Source organism: Diadema setosum, chromosome 11 (genome assembly GCF_964275005.1).
Source record: "Diadema setosum chromosome 11, eeDiaSeto1, whole genome shotgun sequence".
NCBI classification, from domain to species: Eukaryota; Metazoa; Echinodermata; class Echinoidea; order Diadematoida; family Diadematidae; genus Diadema; species Diadema setosum.
In genome coordinates this window covers 36,205,693-36,229,591 of record NC_092695.1, presented here as the reverse complement: position 1 = coordinate 36,229,591, position 23,899 = coordinate 36,205,693, and the positions used below count along the sequence as shown (strand labels likewise).

The window sequence follows — 23,899 nt, the reverse complement described above, 5'->3', positions numbered from 1 at the left end:
CACAAAATTTGCTTCGACATAACTAAATTGGCATGTATTTATCAGTACCTGGGCAAAAAGCAAATAAACCATGCTTTCTGTGTTGGTTTGGTTGTCTTTCAATTAATGAGCTGCTTCAAAATCCCTTTGACCTCTACACCTATTAAGGTTTAAGAGCTGGAAAAGATTACAACAACTTTTCCAACAATGTGCTACAATTCCTCATGGACATGTAAAGCAGGTTCATATCTTCAAATTGATGATTCTTCTGTCAAGTTGCTTCTATTGCAACTGATTGACAGTTGCTATGAGTCTTTATCAATAGTCATATTACAGCTTTTTATAGCATGAAAGAAATAAATACAAAATGGCTGTAAAAGTAAATATGGCACTGATCTTTCTTTTTTTTATTCCTCTATTTCAATATGTACATTCTGCTTGAATTCAACTAATTTACTGCATTTGGAAATATGAAATTATGAATGGTCACAGAGATGTGGCATACATGGCAGAAAACAATGAAAGGGAAAGACACAAATGGACACACATCACAACCATCCACACAAAGATATAGAGAAGAAAGCAAAAAACAGGTCATGCTACGTTGGACAACCCTACATACCCTGTCCATGAAATACACAATGGTCTCGCGATGGTTGCGAGGATTTATCTGGAGAAGGGGGTTAGTTGGAGTTAGGTTAGTAGCGGCTCCGATCAAGAGTACAAATCAGAAGAAATCAGAGACAAGTATAAAAGAGGAACATGAACAAAGTATGTGCACAGTGTGATGTCAGCAGAATAGTGGGCATTTGATGGTTCTACGCTCGATGGACGGCAAAATTTTGATGATGAGGATGAGCACATAGCCACTGCAGAATAATGACAGCAACAGATTTTCAGGATGATTAATGCTTAAAAAGGTTTAATGTGCTCCTTGACCTAATCCTCCAATAGCGCAGGGTGAACATGAGGATTATGAAAGAGTGAAAAATATTTTATATTATTAGTTACTGATGATTTTTAAAAAAATGATGTAAAAACATACCTTATTGAATTCAATGGAAAACATACGACTAAACGTAGCATTTATTAACATGAGTGTCTGTAAAAACAATCTTCTCCTTAGGCACACAATGAATTTCAGGATCACAAAGCAAAAGCTAGGGTCTGAAATATACATTAAAAGATACACATTAACAACAGACTACAAGGGCATCAATTTAACTTCATTTGGGGGGGGGGGGAGGGAGATAAACCAATACGTGACTTTTTTGTATTTTTTGTTTGTTTCTAACAGGTCATGTTGTACAAGACTGTCATCATTGTTACGCAAATATTTGGAAGTGGAGGTAATAAATTCCGCATCTCAGTAGCATGTCAAGCTTTTCACATCTGATTCTGAGAGGGTATTACACTACTCTTAAAGAACTTTTCCCTGTAGGATATCACCAGCTGGATGTGCGAAATTCATTGGTGATTGGGGCCAATGGAAGGATGACAGAGTACTGTCCCATATGACAGGAAAACAGGCTTTCAGTGCCATGCATACATTCGTATGCATGGAAGCCAAGCAATTGAGGCATACACAGTCACATTCACAGGTAGAAACAAGTATTCTGAAAGAAGGTTAAGGAGAACCTTACATACAAGGGATGAATTGACAGAAATCAATGCTGACGTTGCACAATGTAAATTTTGACACAAAATAAAACAACCAGTCAACACCACAAAGGATATAAGAGGCAGCAAACAATATTTGCATGCCACACTGGTAAGAAGAAAAAAAAAATATTGCAGTCAAAACTGTGATCAAATCATCAATCCGGTAAATTGGGTGGAAAACCTTCAATATTTGCCCGACGTAAGACTTTGATAGCAACGAGGGCAAGTGTCAAGACATGCCAAGCATGAATTAAATCTCATTCACACAAAAAGCATTTTCAGAATAGTAACAGACTAGAAGGCAAGTCATGGTGGGTATACTTATTAAAAAGTTTTGATAGCATGCAGAATTCTCCAAATATCTTTCAAGGCAAATCACAGCTAATCAGTATTATAATTTTTACAAATACTTTGGGTCTATTCCCCTTGTAACCAGTAAGTCACAAAAAGATTTAAAAAATAAGAAATAAACACCAACAAGGTAATGAAATTCTATCAAAGGAAACATAACTTGATAAGTTCTGAAAGTAAATATTCAAAATGTCAAATGTTAATGTCATTTTCTTTTTACAGATTCAGTATTAATAACAATTCATGAGATTAGAGTGACTGAATTGGTACAACTGCTAGTAAAGCATGAAAATTTTACTCAAATTCCAATAAAATGTATGTCTTTAACTGAACCCAGAGAAAAAAGTTTAAGAGTGGAAAAGAGATGAAAGATACTGGAGATGAAAGCAGAGAGATTGGTAATGCAAAGAGCAACATGAAATATTGCAGGAGTGGAACACCAACTTCATAACTGAGGACTTCTCATTTTTAACAGAGATAACAACAACGACAGAAGCTTGGGTTTTGACATAGGAGACCGTGATCACTCAGCCAGTCATTGTGTTAAAAATGTCTTCATATTCCCCCCCCCCCCCCAACCTTTCAGAATTTTTGCAGTAGGAGGCAGATGAAGTTGTCTTTGAATGCTCTAATTTTGGCAAAAACCATGAAAAATTGCTCCTGTATGGGATGGGATCAAATATTGCTATCAATAACAGAGTTACTGCAGCGTCTGAGTGAACGATTTCTGCTCCCGATAAACAATGACACACTTGGGGATGGACAAACTTGTGAATGCAACAAAAAGAAGCGATGGGGATTTATATGGAGAATGACAAAGTGGCTTGATTCTCAGCTCCTAAAGGCACACGCAGCTGGATACAGTAATCAATTCCACCTGATATGAATACAAAGCAGCAGTTAACTTACAATGTATATCCTAGCAAAACTCCTTTCCAGGGAGAAAGCCTACACACTATCCCTACAGACAAAAACATATTTCTGTCAAGAGGAGGAAATGTGTCTAAATAAAATGGAAGCAGTGTCTTTTAGCCCTGTCCAGAAGTAAAGCTGTTTTCAGTAGTTTCACTTACCTCCTCTGGGCAGAGTTCATGGGTGCAGTTGATGAAGTGGGCACAGATGAGTGGGAAAGCCACGGAGAAGCGGGACTGGGTAGGATAGCTCAAAGCCATCTCAAAGTTGCGCTCAAAGATGCGGCTATGGTGGCTGTCAATAGTAAATCCAAAGGAAAATCAATTTGGAGAACTGCATATCACTGAAAGGCAACGACAAGTGAAACTACCAGGATTCAAACAGGACCCTACACGGAGATAAAGTGCTGATGTGAATGATTGCAATTTTTTCCTCTGCTAAATGTAACAAAAATGCAACAAAAATGCATCACGGCTTGACAAAAACACATATTATGATTCACTAAATACTGTCCATGTGATGCTGTTCCTTTGTCATTCATTTACACAAGAGCATACTGTGCTATTTGGTACTGAGTTTAACAGCAGCACTGTCCAGCACTTCATGACAGAGGCAGAAATTTCGAGGGAAGAGCCAAGTCTTTCTCACCAGAAGATGCTGAGGTCGGAGGTTTCCATGAGAACCTCATCTGCGGCGTCGACCATGAGGGTGTGGAAGATGATGGTGTTCATGGTCCTGGCCAGCTCCGTGTTGTCACTCAGGACCAGCGTGGCCCGGCTGATGCTGGTGTAGGCCTGGAGACGGAACCAGTCCAGGCGGAACCCAGTGAAGTCGGGGGCTGCGCCCTCTTTCACTGTGGAATCAGAGGTTTTGTAAATAATGATTCTTGATTTGGTTCAGCCCAATGTACATAAGTGTATCCAATGTATCAAAACAGTTACAGAACAAACCAAACTAAGAAATTACTTAATACTCACAGAAACCAAAACACAATGCACTGGTGAACACAAACCATCTTATACACTGTACATGTAATTTCTTTCTTCACTTTTTTCACATAGATTTTAGCGATATGCACACTGTCTCTTGTTTGAAATTGAGTTTCCACAGCTATCTGCTAACAAAGTCTTTGTATTTGTACATCTGAAGAACTGTATTAGGTAATCCTAAATCTTTCTTATTTTCTTATCATACACAAATAAATTGCAAGTCACTCAGCTCTGGTAGCAAAAGGTTCAGGCTGAACAACTATGTGAGATAGTCACTTTCCTTTCTTTCTTTATATTCAAGAATACAATGACTAGTGCAAGTTGTGAAAAGGAGAGCTCTTTCCGCGCCCAATTGGATTGATAACAGACTACAATGATGTGTATCCATGGAAACAGACCTTGCTTGACGTTGAGGGACTCCAGGATTTGGACGAAAGAGGAAAGGATGATGGACTCATCTTCTGGACACATCGTCAGACTCTGGTTGTCAAAAAAAAAATCATAAAAAGCATTGAAATAGATCGAGGCTTGGCCATCTTGTTTCTTCAGCCCGGGTGTGAACAATGCTTAAATCTTAATAGTCTGCCTTGAGATGATCAACATTGCCTTCCTTTAGGGGGAGATGTAGTGGACTCCCATTATAACGAAGTCCTCGGGGACCGGCAGTTTACTTTCGTTATATCAAAATTTTGTTAGAACCGAACAAAAAAACAATAAAAATATGTAGAGAGGATAACATTGCGCCATAATTTTTACTTTGTTGTAACCGGAATTTTGTTATAACCCTGTTCTTTATAACAGGAGTGCACTGTATTCATGATCAACACACAGACCAGAGAGAAGACATAGGCACTGTCTCATCCCATTAAATATATCAACTATGCATCACAACTTTCTGTATTCAAACACAACCAACCAATCATCTTCTGCCTTGTTTTTTAGCTCCAGATACAGATGAAAAATATAACTCATATTTCATTAACATGTGAAATTCTTCATAACTTTTGATGGCACAATTAGGCAAATACCAAAATGTAATCTAGCATCGATTCATAATTTCAAGTCATGAAGTCATTCCAAGACAAGAAGCATTTGTAAATTTTTCAGACCTGAAAGTGGTGGTAGCTCCATTTCAACTCACCTTCACTATATTGTTGAGGACAATGGCATCGTAGCCATTGAGGTATTGGATGTAGTAGTCCTGGAGCACGTAGAAATACTTCTTCACCAGAGCTAGAATTTACAAGAAAACATGATGCACTTTTCAACAACACAAGCAGCTAATGATAGATAAGTTCACTCAATGAAACAGAAGAAATAGGCCAATACATTTTAATGTTTTGGCAATATATCTAAAGGCACCATTAATTTAAAATGTCCTGCAGTCAATTGTCAACTTACAGAAAATAGCAGGTAAAGTCTGTTGTTTATACATATTTTTTGACGCGAAATTGAAACTTTGTTTTTATTTTGTTTAGTTCAGTTTTGTTATTGTTCTCTTCAGTTTTATGTTGTTATGATTTTGTTTTGCACTTTCTTCTTTTTTTCTTCTTTTTTTTTGGGGGGGGGGGGGCAGGTCCTTTAAATAACTCAGCATCCAGTGGTACACTTTTTAATAAAATAACTTTCAAGTACAATTGAGAGGGGTATAAAGTTTAAGAGACTTTACATGCTGACATGTACAACAGTATAGATTCCTCTTCTAAAAAAACGCTACCTACATTTGATATTTGTACATCAACGGTAGAAATAAAAATCTTGCAACTTCAGATTCCATGCAATCATGTTATCAATCTAGCGTGATCAGAATGGAAGCCCTTCAACACATCTGATTTCAGTGTTTCTTAATGCAGCAATGTAACTCTGGAAAATTGCACATTATACCTTCTTGTTAGTGTCTAGCATTGAGTATCAACGTAAAGCAGAATTTTGTGAGGCATGAAGTTGAACTTTCACCTCGTAGCTCTTCGATGTAGAAGAGGAGCTCAGGGAGGTGATGGTCGACGAGATCCTCCAGGACGGGGCGGCTCTTCATCTTGGGGTGGGGGTGCTCAGTGTGTCTCACCAACCACAGGACTTCATCGCGGGCAAACGCGAGACCCATGAAGACATACAGAGCCTGGGGGGAAAGAGAGACGCAAAGTTTGTAATAATAGTATGGACTCTTACAACTCGGGATCGCCTCATTAATTTGTGCACTTCTCTCCATGAGTCCTCTGCTGACATCATCACATTAACATTGCCATGTACGTACCCCACTTGTATAGCTGGGGCAAGAAGAAACAGGCTGTGTGCACCAGGAGATCAAACCCAGGACTTCTAGTTTGAAAATCAAGAGCTAAACCTTGGTGCTGCCACGATACTTTAGAAAGGTGTGGTGCAATTGTGCTCTGAGTTTTTCCTTTTGAATTCATAGCAGACTATTAACTGGGAATACTGACAAGACCACCACTACAACATCCTTTTCACATTGCACGGACTGCAGTAAACAATGACTACTAAAGCACAAAAAGGGGACTAGCATCACTTTTTTCTTTTGGTAAGAGTCATCATCTTCATTCTATGACATCTCCTTTGACACCAAAGAATATTTACACAGATTTTCTAATTCTGTAAGACATCACATCCTGACTTTAACATTCACCTGCTTTTCACTTCCTCACATTCAATATCTAAACAATAATCTCAAGAGTACTAATAATCTCACAGCTCCAAATGTTGCATTCATGTTCAGTTCAATTCAAGAAGGGAAAAACAATGATTGGCTGGAGTGATAGCAGTGACTCTGAAGATGAGATGGCTGCCACTGACCTTTGGCCCCAGAAGACCAGGTTGGTCAGAGATGATGGTAATCAGTTCCTTGAGAGCTGTACGCAGGAACTTTCTTCTCTCCTTGTGCATGCTTGGGCTACATAGGATTCATAAGAAATGTCATATTTGTGTGTTTGCTTGTTTTTTAAGATGTAATTCAACACTCCAAGGAACTATAATGTAAGTAATTTGACATGCTTTATATCTATAAAAGAAAACGCAGTACTTCTGAGTATGTTTATTTTGACAAATACAAAAAAAGTGAGGTTCATAAAAGATTCTGCTGCTCCATATGGACAGTATTTTGATACATATCATTAAGGTGCAAGGGAAGAACAAAAATATTGTATTCTACATGTTAAAGTCATTTATTATTCACTAGAAAGAAAAGTACACTAAGATTGTGGGCTAAGCATAATCACAGAGTACAAAACAAGAAGTTTTCACAACGCAAAAATACAAAAACAAAACAAAACAAAACAGGGAGTTCTATGCTTTTCTTTGTGGTGTATCATGTAGGCAAATGCTCATGTACAGGATGACTCACCCTTCTTTATTCAAGGATTTAAGCAGAAAACTGAGTACGCTTCAAATTGTTGATGTGACATGACTTGGATTTAACTGATAATGACTATGATTAAAGTAGAAAATATCTAAAGTATTTGATGTGACATGACTTACATTCACATTAATAAACTTAAAAAATGAGAAGTTGATGTGATATGACTCACGCATTGGACAGAGCATGAGTAGCTGCATCCTTTACTTCTGCTGCTTTCTTACTGAATCTGCAAAACAAAGAAAGACATGCAACATGACCTAGTGATGACATTAACTTTTCTCAAATTACCTCAATACATAAGTGTACACAGATTATTGGCCACCAGCCACACTGGGAATGTTAACGCTAACACCTAAAGTCCTTTGATATTGTGTATTGAAAACGGCACAGAGGGGTATGCTGTTGGACCATGTTCACCACATTGTTATGTACGACATGGGTTCCTTGGAGTAGTGTTATCTACTCCTATGAACAACTCATACTGTGACTACTTTACCAGTGACTTACTGCCACTCTTGTGTGATATAGTACAAGGTGTTGACTGGAATGCAGGTAGTCATATCTTTTTTGAAGAATGTACAATTGGGGCCAAATGTTATATTTTTGCCATCTTCACCAGGAACACAAAGTTTGGTCAGCTGGGTATTTATGCATTAAATACTCTATATGCCATACATTTAGCAGGTCTAATTTTTCGCGAATCAAGACTTCTCGGTGATTCACAAGTGGTTGAATTCACGATTGTGAAGTACAGTACTGAACGGAGAAATGTATGTGTGCATGTCACGTTCATGTTGAGGTGAAAACTAATATTTTCATGTGTTCTTGAATTTGTAAATATCACCGGACTCACAAATTCACAAAAACAAAAAGTTCATGAAATATTTGGTGTATGCAGTAATGTAAAGTCTTGTACAGTGTGACAGACCCCATGGTGCTACAATTGAATTGAAGACCATAGGGAATTTTCCTCACCCTTTGATGGAGTTGAAGAAGACCTCAATGTACTTGTGGAAGACCAGGACTTCGTCACGGCACAGAGTGATGCAGTAGGAGCTCTGCAGGGCGGGGCGCCAGAGGGCCAGGGCACGTTCGTTGGTAGTCAGCAGGGTGGGGCACACCATGAACCCAACTGTGAATTCATGGAAGGGGGGGGGGGGAGGTTGGTAGTTATCATTTGAATGGTTAGAATCAATGATGATCGCTCTGATGCAAATCACTGCACCATATTTCTGCACATCATAGGGCAAATGCTAGTGAATATAACTTGCAATCAAGCACCTTCCATTGACCACAGCATTCAAATGATGCTATTTTTTACAAGATAACACATTAAAACAAAAACCTAGTGTTTCAGAGAGTACAATGATTCTGTTATAAAACATGTCACTAGACAGTGATAAACATGATCACACACTTACAATAAGTAGTAATAACATTTTTGGTAATTAGGGATGCATGCACAAATGAATACATGAGTAAACATATAAACAAATAAATACATATCAATATCTATCTAATCCAAATAGCTAATGGGAGAATGAACACAAAAAGTAATCACTGTTCCGTTAAAAATCACATTACAAATTGTCATCTATTTAAGTTTTGAGGCTCATAGCATACAAGTCCATGAGTATCTGAACAGAGAGTAAAAACAATGATGATCCATTCAATACCATATTTCATAACATCAAAACAATTTAGAAGTGTGTTATTACTGAATGGTTTGGGAAGTATTTGACTAGCTTCTAGCAATAGTTTGTTGATACTTACTGATGATCCACCTTTCCAAAGTGTCCAGAGACAGATATTCACATCTCATCTGTAGTGAAAAAGATTAAATATTGTAATCTTAGTCAAAGTGCAATCATCTCCTAAGGAGAGGTGCTATCCTCTATGTTCAAGCTGAGAGAGAGAGAAGCTTTTACCTCAGTTTATAGACCAATCAACTTTTTCAGTTATGCCATCACTGTATCATCAGTGCCGTGAAAATAAAAGGAGAATTTTAATAGCATCAAAAGAATTGTGGGAAATGCTAATACCTGTATCTCAATGCAAAAATATGACTGCAACTAGCTCAATTGACAAAACACATACAAAATATTCACACTGCTATGGCACACGAACACATGCAGAAAGTTTCTACTACCATTTGGTTGGCCATCAGCGAACTCAGTAAGCCACACCCCACAATTTGATAAAATACACAACCTGAATAGAAGCAGTGCTGGTTTTTGACATGTTCAAGATTAAAGGGATGGTACAGTATTGGTGGAGATGAGAATTGGGCTTTGAACTTTTTGCGAAATACCAAGAAAACAATAATACAGAGCATACCATTTTAAGAGGAATTCAAAGTTTATTTGATGAAAATCAGGTTTGGAATGACTGAAACATCCAAAAACAAAGTAAAACAACGCGATCATAATAAAATGTGGGTCCCACACTTATTAGAATCACTTTGTTGTGGATATCTCGGCCATTTCAAAACCAATTTTCATCAAATAAACATTGAATTCCTCATGGAATTACATGATCTTTCATATTTCATAAGAGGTTTGTCATTATCTCACCAAAAATTGATTGTTAGAAACCTGAAATTAGGTCTCAACCAAAACTATATGATCCCTTTAACAGAAATAAGTACATGTTTAGAGAAATGCTCACCGTCTCACTCTGTGCGGGGTTGAGGAGGACGTTAGGCTTGGCTACCAGACTCAGCATCTCTTGAGAGCGCCACTGTTCTGCAGTCAGGTTGCGCCTCGGGTACAGGTGTAGGAGGGAGAACAGGGCAGAGGCTACACACTGGGGGATAGAACAGTGAGGAACATTGAAGTATAAGTCTGCTTCAAAAATATTCCATGACAAACTCTTTACATACATCTCAAAGTCACGAAATACATCAAACACTTTAAATTCTCTCAAATCCAGGTAGTCTAACTTAGCTTTAAATAAAGCAGAAACTAATGTACTCAATTAAACATTTACATTGATTATAGTAGGCATTTTTTTTTTCTTTTTTTGCATATGAAGAAAATATCCATGGAGACATCTGGTGGTGGGTAATTAGAAAACGAAAAATCATACCTAAGAAAATGCTACAAGATGCCTCGCATGCTTCAATTTCCTGATTCATAGTTATCTACATGTACAACATCCTGCAAACATTTCAACATAGTGACTATACACTTGAAAATATGCTCAATGACAGGAGTGTTAACTGTCACACTTTAAGAGCAAACTGCAATCTTCCAGGGAGCATACTGCCCTCACCCTTTCAAGAGGGATGAACTCCTCGGCAAGCTTCTTCATCGGATGCTCGTATTCTGTGATCATGGTGCCCAGTCTGGCAAATGCTGGCTCACTACGGAATGGAGCAAAGAAATGGTGCTTCACCAATTGATCATTTTGAACGCCATGTACCATGACGAAACAACCTTTGTCTTATATATAACACATATACATAATACAATAGATTCTGACAGGGTTACTTTGAAATAAAGATCCTTTGATTATTTCATACATCAAAATAAATTCAAAGGGGGACAAAATTCTTAGTACGAATCATATAACTATTGTAATTTCTTTTTTCATCCTCAAAATATGGTCTACCGTTTCTTCTCACATTTAGTCCCTTCATGGCGATAAAATTCACACAAGTTTGCATCCACTATTGGTTGTAAATATGCATACTTGCCTATGTCCATCGAGAGATTGATCAACATTCATATTGTAAACTTCTTGCCCACACAACTTTTTTCAACTGTGTTACATTCACATGTTAATGTTCATTCATATAGCCTATTGTTCTCATATTTTGCACTTATCTAGACAATCTAGACAATGACATATGAATCCTTTTATCAGACAACATCTCCTTGATTAGATGCCATCTTGGCTTTGCAAATAAGAGTCATCGATTTTTATGAATTCATTTGATGACATCATCACTTTAAACAAAAAAAAAAAAAATCAAGTGACATGAACCTTGTAAATTTCATTGTTTTATGTGTTATCTCTATGACAGTCATTTTTTTTATAAGTCACCATCAATATGCAAATTAAGATTATATGCCAAATCTGCTCTTTGATGAACATCTAAAAATATTACACATCCAATCGCCCCCAATCACAGATTGAACAAATCACCTCATTTGTCACTCTTAACAAATTTCAAAGTCTAGTTTCTAACTTCAGTTTAGCTGACAGCAAAATTCATGCACACACACCTCCTCTGGTTGGCCAGGTCGTAGGCAGTGTTGTAGAGACCCAGCATGGCCTTCCGGTCCTCTACTCTAGCCAGGAGCAGCAGAATGGACACATACTTCACTATCAGGTCCAGGTAGTTCTTGGTCATGTCGAAGTTGCAGGTCTGCAGCAAAATACGGTCAGAAGTGACACCAGGGATATTACCGAAATCCTCTGAATCCACAAAAATGTGTTTTCAGAATTGCATCTCTCCACTAACCTCTGTTAATCCATCACAACTTCACAAGTGAAAATGGGCACATTGGTACACTGAAACAAAGTCTTATAGATTTAAGTCCCCATACAGAGTAAACACACGAACATGGACTGATATTGGTATATGAATGGAAACAAGCACATGCAATATTTCTTTCAATTTTTTTTTTTTTCAAACATTTTTAAAACCACCAGAAAATGAAACGATGAGTTTTGAAGGGTCACAAGTGGGGGTGTGTTCACACCTCATTCATAAAAATATACTCACAATGTCCAGGTTGGTGTTGCACGTTGCAATAACGGTAAGAAGTTCAGATACATGATCCTGTAAGAAAGCAGATAAAACTGTTGGCATAAACAGAGAAATGCAAGCAGAGAATGCAGTGAACACCTATCTGCAATGAATGAAATTTACATCATACTGAATACAAGATACATTGTACAACAATTACCAAATAACATTTTATTCATTTATTATGGCTTTTATCTGCTTTTCAATTTTTATTCACTCTTCTACATTATATTGAATACATGAAATAATGTAAACAAAATGTATGATGTTTTAATCAGCTGCCCGATCTATGCTTATTCCTATCAAAATGCTACCAGATTTCTTTGTACTTTAAGATGCAATGCTTTGTGAAAGTTAGACTTAAAATAAATTGTCTTCATTACACTCAGTGTAAACTGTTGATTCATTACACTTAATTATACATTTTCTCCAAAATCTTTTGGAATAATCCTCAGAAACAGCCATTCAGAAGGTGTTTTTAGAGCCAAACTCAGACTCAGTTCATGTGTTTTGATAAGATGGTGACATTCATGATTAAATGTCCATTCATCAGACATTCATCAGCATAATTGCACTGGCTGGGATTTGAACACCCATGATCTAATGACCACCAACCAGGCAGTATACCGCATCACCACTATACCTCTATGGGACCTATACAATCAGACATATTGTATTTGCACTGGCTGGGATTTGAACCCATGATCTAATGACCACTAACCAGGCAGTATACCACATCACCACTATACCTCTATGGGACCTATATAATCAGACATATTGTATTTGCACTGGCTGGGATTTGAACCCATGATCTAATGACCACTAACCAGGCAGTATACCACATCACCACTATACCTCTATGGGACCTATACAATCAGACATATTGTATTTGCACTGGCTGGGATTTGAACCCATGATCTAATGACCACTAACCAGGCAGTATACCACATCACCACTATACCTCTATGGGACCTATACAATCAGACATTTTGTATTTGCACTGGCTGGGATTTGAACCCATGATCTAATGACCACTAACCAGGCAGTATACCACATACCACTATACCTCTATAGGACAGGGAGATACAATCAGCCTCTGCTTTTGTTCTCTGTGAGACACCCATAATCTTACCTTGTAGTCTAGAACGTCTCTGAATGTCATGTAATAGACGCTGAGGACCTTGAGAATCTCTGCCTTCCGGTGGTCTATGGGATTCAACTGACCCTGTTGGGGGGGGGGGGGGGGAACACAGCATGTGAGCATTCTAGGATTGCATTCTCTGAATATGAGGTCAGCAGATCATTGTACATTACATCAACAAGATCATTAGAGCGTTGATCCTTAAATTACAAACTTGGAATAATTCCTATTCACATACATGCAGGGAGTACATATTGCGCTGACTGCAGACTGGAGTCTGCACTAATCACCTGAAGTAATTGGAGAGAACAAACAAAACGGTTTCCTCAAAACAGGAACAGTTCATGCATGGGCATACTAACCTATATGATAAGTCTTTCCATTATTTGCATTGTCATTTAGTAAGGAGACTAACCTACATTTACAATGGCTTTGCATCATACATGAAATTGTTGCTTTGATCTACAGTGGAAAGACAAAACAATGTATGTGTTTATTTCGTTTAATTGCTAAGTGTCAAATTATGATGTACATGTAACTCATTCAAATGTTATCATTATCATTATGCTTAACCTCATGAACACTTTGTTTCTAATTTAAACAAAAATAGGGATATTTGGCACTGTGCATGATACTTACATGAGAATTCTTTTCTGTGTGAGGAAACTTCCTGACTATGTTTTTCAGGCAGGATTCCAGACTTTTCTCTGACAGAAAAGCTGGTCTGGACTTCGGGTCTTGACATGCCTGTTGCAAGTAAGAGAGATATCAAACTCATTTCATGATCATCACAAAAGCATCCATTTGTGACTTATAGGTAAACTAGAGAAGCACTCTGAGAGTGCACATCTCCACCAAACATGCTGCGCATTTCCACCACTGATCTTGTTCTTCCATAGAGATCAGTGATTTCAACTCAATACGTGAAATGCGTGCTGAAAGTCACCCGATTTCCCAGTGAGAAGCCTTTTGTTACGTCATAAACCCTAAGCTGCGCGGCATGCCTCGCCCTAGCAGAAATGAGAGCATACACTTTAGTGCGCGCATGCAAACCTCAAATACACGCAGCCTGAACTCCCAAGTTCATTGACCCTACCTGCCAAAATATCAAAAATCCTTCATAAATTCCCTAAAAATTCCAAGATCACTACCAAAATTCAATTATCTGTTACTTGTGTCATTTTCAACCTTTCCTGTAAGTTTCATCCAAATTCGTTTACTACTTTTTGAGTTGTTTGCACATAGGCAAACAAACCAATAAACCAACGGTAATGAAAACATAACCTCCTCCCTTAATTAGTTCTCAGGAGGGCTCAAAATACATCTTCTACTATTTGGAATTTGCTTGCAATATATTGAAAGGGGCTACCAAGAAACTTGTCTGGCTAATCCAATTTGCCAGAATAATGAGCTGTTTTGAAGTATTTTGAAATCAGAAGTGTAAACTAACTTGTAGTAAAAATTGTAGTAAAAACTGTAGTAAAATAACTGTCATTCCTGAAGCAACCTCCCTGTTTGGTTGTGGGCAGGTAGAATTTTGTATAGTACATGAATTGATGATTGATCATGCCCTAGCAATAGTATTTCTGAACAAGATGTATGAGATCCACTCTCACGAGGAAAACCAATGGGCACTGAGGGTATGGCTCAATTTATGATCAGTAATCGATTATGAAATATTACATGGCAACCACGATCAGGTAAGCCCTGAGATTGCAATACTTCTGGCATACATATTTGCAAATACATTGTATTTCATGTTTTTATTGAATGTATCCAACTGAAATCAAAATATCACAGTGCTATCATTTCACACAATTCTTATGCATTATGTGCCCATTTCAGAGCAAAATTCACCAGTTTCTATGAGCATATGGAAACTATGTTTTATCTTTAACATGAGCATAAGTAGGGAGATAGATCATTATACAGTTAATAAAAAAAAAAATAAAAAAAAGGGATGGACCCACAGTGGATACACAAAAGTTGGCTACATCAGTCATGATTATCATACATTTAAGTGTACATGTATTGCACTGTTTGAGCTGATTTGACACATTGCTCCCCTACTCAGTGTAAAAACATTTCCTTTTATTAAAAATAGTTTTATTCAAATATTTGTACATAATGTTGGTAAAATCATACTTATTCAAAAAATTCCTTCGTCGAGATGTTTTCATTGCAACTGATTGACAAACTGCCCTACATCAACGTAAATAAGCATCGAGTATGTACATCCATGATTTTTTTATTTTTTTATCATGGCTACTACTAAAACACTGATCAATTCAGTGCTTATTTATATCGATGAGGGCAGTTTGTCAATCAGTTACAAAGAAATCATACTTCTTTTGAAGCACTGTGCAAACTGCAGTTGCAAGATGTATGGAAGAGCATTGCATTTCGTCAGTAAAACTGAAATACTGATATGGCATTTATATTAACATTTGATCAATGATTATACAGGAATTTTACATAGATGTAATTGAGCATCTTATGAAAGTGCCAAGTATAGTTTGTGATGGCACGTGCATAGAATAATATACATTATAAGGAAAATATAAAGAGAATTCCACAAAATTTCATTTTTCGGAAAAAATACACATTTCACCGACTTGTTACAATTACTATTAATGATGTACGTTAAGGAAAATTCTACAACAAATTTTGCACATTCAGCCTAATAAAACTTATCTCCTCTTGTCTAGATTCTAAATTTATTCAGCTGCTTTCTAAATTAAAGCCTCAAGTCACTGCATACACAATGATACATATCGTTTGTTATGTCTCCCGAGCTTGATGACGTACTGTTACTGTTCACTCACCGTTTATACTCTGGGGTCTATACTGTGTGTTTAGTGGAGATTGTATTTGTAGGTACATAAATTAATTAAATTACAAACCCCGGGGCGCTCCTTATAGAATCTATATGTTACACAGTTAAACTCCGCTTGGGGTCTTTTGGAGGATCACTACCAAGTACCAATGTCCAAGTCTAACGTTACGCATTCAGGCAGGTCGCAGTTTAAAATTCATGTCATAGAAATAGGCCTAGGGCCTACTAGGATAGAGTCTAGTCATTCTACCAACATTTGTAATCCAGGCATAATGATAAGTGCCCAAATTCATAAGTGCAATCATAACTGTGTGAAACCTGGGTGTAGATGTTGGAGGCACTGTTCAATAGATTACTGATATCTAGCATGGAAAGTCTGTACCCTGGCTTTAGCATGTGTTGAGTGTGGGCCTTGGCCTTGGTCCTTCATTATGAAGCTACACTACAGATTACTGTCCTGATGGATGCTGTATGTAGAAGCGGACACATACACAGTCAGTAGGCCTACACAGGCAAGCATCATCACGAACCACTCAGCAAAGCAAAGAAAGGTAGACGGCGGGGACTTACCTTTTTGATGTTGTATAGCCTAGCAAGCATTCCCGCCCCGCGATCATTCAGAATGGTCAGCTTTTCAGCCAACTTCAGCTGCCCTTGTGAGGTTGGCATTCTGACAGACATGTTGGTGTTTCTGAACGATCATCAATTTCAGAGATTTTTGCCGATTACTTCTCCAGTAGAACATCAGTGTCGCACAGCACACAGGTGTGGTCTGCTCGCTCGGCGCTCTACAACACGCTCACTATGTGTGAGAACAACTCATAGATCAGTGATTGACAAAACTGAAGTCAGCAATAATTTTTCGATCAGGAAGTAATCGCAAATTATCCACTGCTAATTTCCACGTACAAAATTTAAGTTCCTTTCTCTAGTCTTATCTGTTTGAAGCTGTTTGAAGTAGTAGCATTTTATTTTTGTATTTTAAACGTTTATTTCACCCATAAGTTGCTATCTAAGTCACATTGCCATCTTGTTTTCTGTACTTAGTTCAGTAATCCATTACTTTGTCGTCACGATATAGCGGCTAGCTTCAGGTAGATCTCTGAATGCGGAAGATGTTGGCGAGTCGATTGTACACAACAATATAACAGGGGTTATCATAGTGCAAACCTTACCAACGGGTTCCGCTATGGAGCGTTGACTGCGGCGGGGGTGAAGGGAAACCCCGAGGTACAGTACTAAGACAGGCGTGTAAACAAACCACCAGTGGCTGTATAATATACATCATCCATGCTCATACAATGACCACAATTTTCATTTCAAGTAACGTTTATTTCCTTCAACACTTCAATACCAAATCGCTACAATGAACATTTATATTGAAAGGGGCGTGGCATCACACAGCAGCTTGTATCAATCGGGCACACCTAACAATACAAAACATAGGCGCCCTACCTATACAGATTAGACGAACCGAACACACAAACAATACACAAACAAATAAACAAACAATCCTAGATTGATACATAATATGTTGTATATACGAAAATCATAAGCATACATGTATTTACAAAAGCTGAATCCGTTCATTGCACTCTCAGTATTAAATAGGGCCTATAACAACTAAATGCAAAAAGTAGGGGACTCGCATTGGATTTTGTGTTTAGTAGGTGCCTATAGGCCTATACCCTATACTCGGCAATATCTCTATATCATGTAGTAATTACTTAAGTTTTCAATTCCATTGAAATTTATAAGATCAAAAAAAAAATAATAATAATAATAGGATGGCCCTCTCGGAAAGCCGCCAGAACTGAGAGGCTGCCCTGGGTAGGTCCTATAGCATATCTAGAAAATGCAAATTAAAAAAAAATTAAAAAAAACGTTGGTTGTTGAAATCGCAAATAGAAATACACACACACAAAAAAAAAAACTATCAATTCCGTAATATTGTTGCGTCATTTTCTTATTTACTGCTCAAACTATGCTGAGCGGGTGGGGGTGGGAGGGGGATCACGACTGATGGAGCCTCGTGTTGCATGTTTAGGACTGAAAGTCAACAATCTGGTGCATGCTTTGGGTTGAATGTTTGAAAATGTTTCATTTAGAAAAGAAGACGATACTATGGTTATCTATCAATTTGCAAAGAAAAATAAGAACAAACTAAGTTCTTTTATTTAGTCGTGCTAATGGTGTGATTTCTCATTTAGATCAGTTAATATGTATAGTAGGCGCAGTGACAGAGCAGGAGGGTGGGGTGTGGGTGGAGGATATCCTGATGGGGGTACAATGTCACTGCCTGGAAAGCAGTAGAGATGACAGGTTGAAGATTTCCTCTGGTTCCAGGCTTTTCCTGACATGTTTGTTAAAATGTAAATTAGCAGTTGTGATCTAACATATTTCATTTGTACAGAGGGAGACAAATTGAAGAAAACTCATACCCCATTATCTTTCCCTTGTACACTGTAAAAACATCGGTGTTAGATTTAACACCATGGGTGTTAAACTTAACACCTATCAAGTGTTAATAAATGACCACACCCACAGGTGTAGAAAATGCACTGTGATGGTGTTGAAAAGTGTTCACCTGACACTTCGTGGTGTTATTTGACACTGTACTGGTGTTAATTCAGAAATGACACCACATGGTGTTGATTTGATATTGCTGGTGTTAATATCAATGGTTTAACACCCGTCCAGCTTCAATAAGAGACCACACCAACTGGTGTTACTGTGGTGTAAATTTATTTTCACATTTTTTTCAACAATCTAGTATTTTAAAGGAGACCTCCGGATGATTTTCAGATTTTTACATTTGAACAACTATAAAATTAGTTATACTGAGGACAGAGTTTCAGAATTTATGATAATTGGGATGAAGAATAAGAATATTTTCAAAATTTAGAACAAATTGCAATGAACAAGGATGATGACATGGCAGAGTCACTATAAGAATGCATGAGATGGGGCTCAAGGAAGCACAACAAAAGAAGATGGCATGCATAGATTATACACAGGTGAACTTGCAAGCAAGCGGTATTGTAATAGAATTTCACTGCTACATTTCTGAAATATGTGAGCCTCCTATGTCATCAACCTTGTTCAGTGTAATTTGTTTAAGGTTTTTCAGAGTATTGTTTCTCTGCTCAAGAACCACAATAAATTCCAGAAATCTATACATGGAGTTGTCAATTTATGTACTACATGATGTGAAATTATGAAAATCGTCTGGAATGTTCCTTTAATGTAAAATTCTTGATCGTCTTGTTTAAATTAAAATTCAACAAGAAGTGCAGTTACTAAGAAACTCTTCAAAAAACGGTTTTATATTTGGAAATGACACCCGGAGGTGTTAATTTAACACCATAAATGAGCACTGAAAATTTAAAACCAGCTCGGTGTTCACTATTTAACACCGGACTTTTTGCAGTGTATTGTCGGAATTTCGGAGCTTTGGAGCGTCTGTTACTGATTGTCGTGTCACTGCAGGCAACCAGGGATATCCTGGTGGTATATAGTGTCGCTGCCCGGAAAGCAGTATAGATGGCTGTGAATCCCAATGTTTTGTTTTGTTTTTGTTTTTGTTTTTGTTTTTTGTTTTTTGTTTTTTTTTTTTTGTCGAACAGGTTTGTTAGATTGTAGATCAGCAGTTGTGTATAAAAATGCAGAGGGTGAAAATATTGATAACGTTGATTATATAATCAGGGCGCTTTTCATCCAACTCGACACCGGGATATTCTTCAGACACTTCACTTCCAACATGTTCTTCAGGTTTTTATTGTTCCTATTTTTATGATTTCGTCGTTGACATCGTAGGTGATGTTATTTTTGTTCTTGGGTTTTTTGTTATTTATACGGGTTTGTTTCAAACACACACACGCACATAAATTTATATTGTAGACTTTATTCGAATTTCATTCAGACTTTTTTTAAAATTATTTATTCGAATTTCGTTCCATTTCATATCACAAAATTCACGTTCACAGAAATAAAAACAAAACATTATACAAAGACAAACAGCATTATACAAAATAATACTGTACAATATACTGTACAAAATAATGTCAATCTTACCCTATAACCAAGACAAAAATGCAGTAGGCCCTATATACAAACATTGTGCAAAGATTGAGCAGAGATACAAAGAACATATTCACAAACACACGCACACCACACAAGAAATGGTTACACGTCACGAGCTAGACGTCCACTCCAAGAGTCGTTTCGTAACGAAACGAAACGAAACGAAGAGTCATTTTGATACAGTATACTAGTATACTGTCCACGAGTCATTATACTGCCTAACGAGTAGTTACATAACTCACGAGTCACACAGCACACGAGCTATATAGACACTATAAGTGAACAGGGCCCAAGAGATCGATTTCAAGTAAAACAGACACATGAACTACACTATATTTTGCCTATAATGTCTAACTCGTGGGCTTGTTTTACTTGACCTCCTGTCGTGTTGTGATGACCAGTGGCTATGTATGACTCATGGACTTGTTTTCCAATGTCTATAGATCGTATATAGACATATGATTCGTTGGTGTCACAACAGCTCGTGGGATGACCCCAAAGAAATGACGTAACGAGTATTCCACTCACTAATGCTGTTTGATCACAGTATAATATTAGATTCGTATATGCACGGAATTAATATATCCATGCAAAGAAAGAAATATATGAAGACACTCAATTAACTCACTAATCAAAACTCTTACATCGTAATTCAAGTTGCCCAACTTCAAGTTGCCCAACTTGATGAAACTCGATTAATGCTGTTTGATCACACACACACACACACACACACACACACACAACGAAAATAACACAGAAGTTCCCCTTCGATTGCTAATGTGACCATTGCAGAGTCGTGAATGGATATTATCTTTCATCAGTCGTCGCTCCTTTTCAGTGGTTAGGACAATCAGCAGTGGAACGAGCGAAAAATAGACCATAATATTTCTTAGTGAGCTACACTTCTCAGAGAAACAGAGTTAGATTCAATTCAACCACGATTATACATGTCTATTATGCTGAAGCAAACAATTCAAAATTGTCTTATATCATAAAGGACGGTAACGGTCGAGTAGGAAAGAAAAGCAGAAAACAGGACCTATATAAAATATAACTTTATTCTTACATTGTTCTACAACACAGCAATCAAATAATCAATTACCGTACTCACCTGAAAATGATTGTAAAAATGATTGAAAGATAGGAACAGATGAAACACAAAGGGGTTAATTGCATGTTTCAATGTAAATATCAATAAGTTCATGGCTACCTATATTAACATACATGTACTGGATAATTATATAGGTCAACGATGTAGAATAATTGAATTAGGATCCTGAGCAAACGCACCATTGTTGGTCTCTCATTAGGTTTTGAAATTTCGATATAAAGACTTTAGATAGACCGAAGCGAGCACATCTCGACAACCTCCGCAACGGTAAGATATTATTACCGAACTGCTCTGTTCAGAATCAACATTCCCAGCGAAAGGTAAGGTCCATAGGCCCTATATATTTAACATGTAACTTTCTAGACAGCAGCCTTCCCGATCAGATCATAAATTTTCGTCACCTTTATGTGAGAGTGTCAGATGATTGATCATAATTAAGTTGTTTCATGCGTGGCTTTTACAACTTCGTCCCTCCTTTCATATTCGAGTAGACTATTAAAATATGTCATATTCAATGATATCGACACTGTTAGGGTTTAAGGATTGGTTTCGTATATAGAGTACATGTTTCCTATAAACAGGGTTTACTTTATTCGTACTATTCACTCAGGATGCTATCTCCCACGTTTCTTTTTGCGTTCCTGTGAAAGTAATACTGATTATGACATTTCAATTCTTGCCTTTTAGGCTACTCATCTCAGTGCCATCTTGCAATGGCAATCATAAATATGTCTATTTATGTATACGTATATTATATAAGCTATAGTACCAAGCTTGATGTAATCGTGCGCTTTTAGTTTGGCACCAAGACTTGGAAGCGCCACTTGAATTTTCTCAAACTTCAGCTTAGGTGATTTCAAATATTATGACCCTTATGTATGAAGATTGAACTTACAGTTTTCACTGCCTTGCGTCACAAACTTGAGAAATTATTTGAGTCATGCTCTACGCATCCTAGTACATTTTAAAAAGGGATGGTTTAAAAAGGGATATGTCTACAAAGGTCCCGAAACAAAAAAAAATTCCCCTAATCTGTCATCATATTCTTTGGTGTGCCTATGTATACCGCGTGGGTAAATCCAAGATTGAATCCCGGAGGCTGCCTCCGATATCACTCTGTCAGGACCACCATGCTAATATCTTACTCATATTGCGTATGAACATGTTGCTAAAGGTCTGAAAGAGTGAAGAGAAGCCAAGGGGAAGTCAGTATCATAATAATGAGAGTTATTGTACAAGCTTCACATGTCCAGTTCTCCCTCCTTATTTCTAGATTTGTTCGTCAAAAACTCAGTTGTTCATTCCCATAATACACGACAGAAAAACCTTCTGCATCTACCTCGTGTAGCTACCAGTATTGCCCTAAATTCTTTTTATGTGTCTTGCATAAAAGAATGGAACATGTTGCCCTCAGATGTTAAAGATAGTACCACTTTTTCCAGATTTAAAGTGTTGGCTCGGAAGTATTTGCTTCATCGATATTCTCAGTCTCATTGATGCTGCTCCTTTTAAATTCTACATACATGACTTCATCTCATCGCTTTCCATTTGAGTAATATAGTCTAATGCCAATTATGTTTTGCTTTAAAATTCCATAGGTAGTGTGTGTGTGTGTGTGTGTGTGTGAGGGATTGAGGAATTCCACTAGAATTATTCTATGGCTTTAATGTTTGTATATAGTAGTGAGTTATTATATTACATGTCTTAACTTGCCTTTCCAGGGGTTCTTATTATACAAGCTTGCTTTTCTAAGACCCCTCCACTTTACATCTATATGCATCTACATGCATTGTCAATTTATATTCAATTCTGCAAATTGTTTTAATCACATATTCAACAATGTATTCCTTGTTACATATTATTGTTCTTATGTAATTTTTGTATTGTGGAAACTTTTAATAAACTTGAAACTTGAAACTCCTTTCGGAGTTTGTAGTGGCTCACAAATTGTATGACATTGCCAGCGTATAAACCGAGGTAAATATTCATATACTAAAAGGTATTCAGTTTTCACGGGATCAATCATTGCATCTTGGCACTATTAGTATGAGATGCTAACCGTTGATGAGAAGGAACATTTTTTTTTTTCGATTCCTGACCTATTTTCATCACCATTTTCTTCATTTCAGAGTACACACTTTCAATTTCCTGACCTATATTCATCAATATTCACTTCATTTCAGAATGCACACTGCCAGTCGTATCTATACCCTAGAGTGTATTGCATCTTATAACCAGAGTATCCGTCGCTTTTTGGAAAAACACAGCAACAACAAATAAACATTAACTACGATGATGAGTGAACAAGTTAATGAAACGGATGGACTGATCTTGTTTACACTATCATCTATCAGTGTAAACACACATTGGACAGTGGAAACAGTAGAAAATGCGACGTTATTCATTGTGACGACAGTGCGCGTCATAAAGGGATCTGGTTGGGTGTGGCACTTTATTTGGTCCTGGTCGACAGTCCTACAGCTGATATGCTCCGTGCTGGGAATCTTTGGCAATCTGCTGGTTTTACTAGCCCTATTCAAACGAGGTGCTACACACCACACCACGGATATCTTCATAGGAGCACTTGGGCTGGCAGATTTTCTAACATCAGTGTTCATTTTACCACTTCCGGTGGCGAAGGGAGTCCCAGACACTTTGGGAGGAGCCATATACTGCAAGGTGATCTTTTCTCGCTTTCTGATGTGG

General features: G+C 37.4%; 1 protein-coding gene across 1 annotated transcript in view; it reads right to left on the bottom strand.

Annotated features, from left to right (window-relative positions):
- LOC140235462 (nck-associated protein 1-like) overlaps nucleotides 1-16,743 on the bottom strand; it is a 35,703-nt gene extending 18,960 nt beyond the window's left edge. The window contains exons 1-16 of the mRNA XM_072315489.1: nucleotides 16,570-16,743; nucleotides 13,803-13,910; nucleotides 13,155-13,247; nucleotides 11,999-12,055; nucleotides 11,496-11,638; nucleotides 10,540-10,630; nucleotides 9,934-10,071; nucleotides 9,040-9,088; nucleotides 8,242-8,398; nucleotides 7,436-7,492; nucleotides 6,705-6,801; nucleotides 5,850-6,012; nucleotides 5,035-5,126; nucleotides 4,292-4,373; nucleotides 3,553-3,757; nucleotides 3,066-3,198 (exon numbers count right to left, since the gene is read on the bottom strand). Coding sequence (XP_072171590.1) covers nucleotides 3,066-3,198; nucleotides 3,553-3,757; nucleotides 4,292-4,373; nucleotides 5,035-5,126; nucleotides 5,850-6,012; nucleotides 6,705-6,801; nucleotides 7,436-7,492; nucleotides 8,242-8,398; nucleotides 9,040-9,088; nucleotides 9,934-10,071; nucleotides 10,540-10,630; nucleotides 11,496-11,638; nucleotides 11,999-12,055; nucleotides 13,155-13,247; nucleotides 13,803-13,910; nucleotides 16,570-16,680 — 1,776 coding nt within the window. The 5' untranslated portion in view covers nucleotides 16,681-16,743. The remainder of the gene's footprint in view (nucleotides 1-3,065; nucleotides 3,199-3,552; nucleotides 3,758-4,291; nucleotides 4,374-5,034; nucleotides 5,127-5,849; nucleotides 6,013-6,704; nucleotides 6,802-7,435; nucleotides 7,493-8,241; nucleotides 8,399-9,039; nucleotides 9,089-9,933; nucleotides 10,072-10,539; nucleotides 10,631-11,495; nucleotides 11,639-11,998; nucleotides 12,056-13,154; nucleotides 13,248-13,802; nucleotides 13,911-16,569) is intronic.
- Nucleotides 16,744-23,899: the final 7,156 nt, after the last annotated feature.